The sequence below is a fragment of the Oncorhynchus keta genome, chromosome 30 (genome assembly GCF_023373465.1).
Source record: "Oncorhynchus keta strain PuntledgeMale-10-30-2019 chromosome 30, Oket_V2, whole genome shotgun sequence".
NCBI classification, from domain to species: Eukaryota; Metazoa; Chordata; class Actinopteri; order Salmoniformes; family Salmonidae; genus Oncorhynchus; species Oncorhynchus keta.
This window is the reverse complement of record NC_068450.1, coordinates 4,288,301-4,290,316: the sequence shown is the minus strand read 5'-3', so window position 1 is coordinate 4,290,316 and position 2,016 is coordinate 4,288,301. Positions and strand designations below refer to the sequence as shown.

General features: G+C 43.3%; 1 protein-coding gene across 1 annotated transcript in view; it reads right to left on the bottom strand.

Moving 5' to 3' along the window:
* LOC127913710 (netrin receptor UNC5A-like) overlaps positions 1–1,262 on the bottom strand; it is a 435,702-nt gene extending 434,440 nt beyond the window's left edge. The window contains exon 1 of the mRNA XM_052486952.1: positions 1,247–1,262. Coding sequence (XP_052342912.1) covers positions 1,247–1,262 — 16 coding nt within the window. The remainder of the gene's footprint in view (positions 1–1,246) is intronic.
* Between the last annotated feature and the right edge of the window lie 754 nt (positions 1,263–2,016).

The following is a 2,016-nucleotide window of genomic DNA, read 5'->3' as shown; positions in this document are numbered from 1 at the left end:
ATTGGCTGAAACCTAACTAGACATCTCAGCACTAAGGGAACCGAAACTTCAGGAGGTGATTGGCTGAAACCTAACTAGAGACATCTCAGCACTAAGGGAACCGAAACTTCAGGAGGTGATTGGCTGAAACCTAACTAGACATCTCAGCACTAAGGGAACCGAAACTTCAGGAGGTGATTGGCTGAAACCTAACTAGACATCTCAGCACTAAGGGAACCGAAACTTCAGGAGGTGATTGGCTGAAACCTAACTAGACATCTCAGCACTAAGGGAACCGAAACTTCAGGAGGTGATTGGCTGAAACCTAACTAGACATCTCAGCACTAAGGGAACCAAAACTTCAGGAGGTGATTGGCTGAAACCTAACTAGAGACATCTCAGCACTAAGGGAACCGAAACTTCAGGAGGTGATTGGCTGAAACCTAACTAGACATCTCAGCACTAAGGGAACCAAAACTTCAGGAGGTGATTGGCTGAAACCTAACTAGACATCTCAGCACTAAGGGAACCGAATCTTCAGGAGGTGATTGGCTGAAACCTAACTAGACATCTCAGCACTAAGGGAACTGAAACTTCAGGAGGTGATTGGCTGAAACCTAACTAGACATCTCAGCACTAAGGGAACCGAAACTTCAGGAGGTGATTGGCTGAAACCTAACTAGACATCTCAGCACTAAGGGAACCGAAACTTCAGGAGGTGATTGGCTGAAACCTAACTAGACATCTCAGCACTAAGGGAACCGAAACTTCAGGAGGTGATTGGCTGAAACCTAACTAGACATCTCAGCACTAAGGGAACCGAAACTTCAGGAGGTGATTGGCTGAAACCTAACTAGACATCTCAGCACTAAGGGAACCGAAACTTCAGGAGGTGATTGGCTGAAACCTAACTAGACATCTCAGCACTAAGGGAACCGAAACTTCAGGAGGTGATTGGCTGAAACCTAACTAGACATCTCAGCACTAAGGGAACCGAAACTTCAGGAGGTGATTGGCTGAAACCTAACTAGACATCTCAGCACTAAGGGAACCGAATCTTCAGGAGGTGATTGGCTGAAACCTAACTAGAGACATCTCAGCACGATGAAAATGGTCACCGGAGGAGATGGCTGCCGTTTTACGGACTCCTAACCAATTGTGTGTGTTTTTTCACGTTATTTGTTACTGTTATTTCGTACATAATGTTTCTGCCACCGTCTCTTATGACCAAAAAGAGCTTCTAGATATCAGAAAAGCGATTACTCACCTCGTACTGGACACATATTTTTTCTCTGACGAGTTTTTCTTGAACGAGCGAAATATTTAATTCAGACACCTTACAAGGCTAAAATCCCTGTCATTCGCAGAGATGAAGATATTTTAACTCCAAACATAACGATGGTCATTATGGCCAAACAGTTCTATTTTCGTTTCATCAGACCAGAGGACATCTGTCCAAAAAGTACGATCTTTGTCCCCATGTGCAGTTGCAAACCATAGTCTGGCTTTTTTATGGTGGTTTTGGAGCAGTGGCTTCTTCCTTGCTGAGTGGCCTTTCAGGTTATGTCGATATAGGACTCGTTTTACTGTAGATATAGATACTTTTGTACCTGTTTCCTCCAGCATCTTCACAAGGTCCTTTGCTGTTGTTCTGGGATTGATTTGCACTTTTTTGCACCAAAGTACGTTCATCTCTAGGAGACCGAACGCGTCTCCTTCCTGAGCGATATGACGGCTGCGTGGTCCCATGGTGTTTATATTGCATACTATTGTTTGTACAGATGAACGTGGTTTCTTTTAGAGGCACTTAGTTTGAAGGTAGACCTTGAAATACATCTACAAGGTACCTCGAATTTACTCAAATGATGTCAATTAGCCTATCAGAAGCTTCTAAACCCAACCCATGACATAATTTTCTGGAATTTTCCAAGCTATTTAAAGGCACAGTCAACTTAGTGTATGTAAACTTCTGAGCCACCGGAATTGTGATACAGTGAAATAATCTGTCTGTAAACAATTGTTGAAAAAATGACTTGT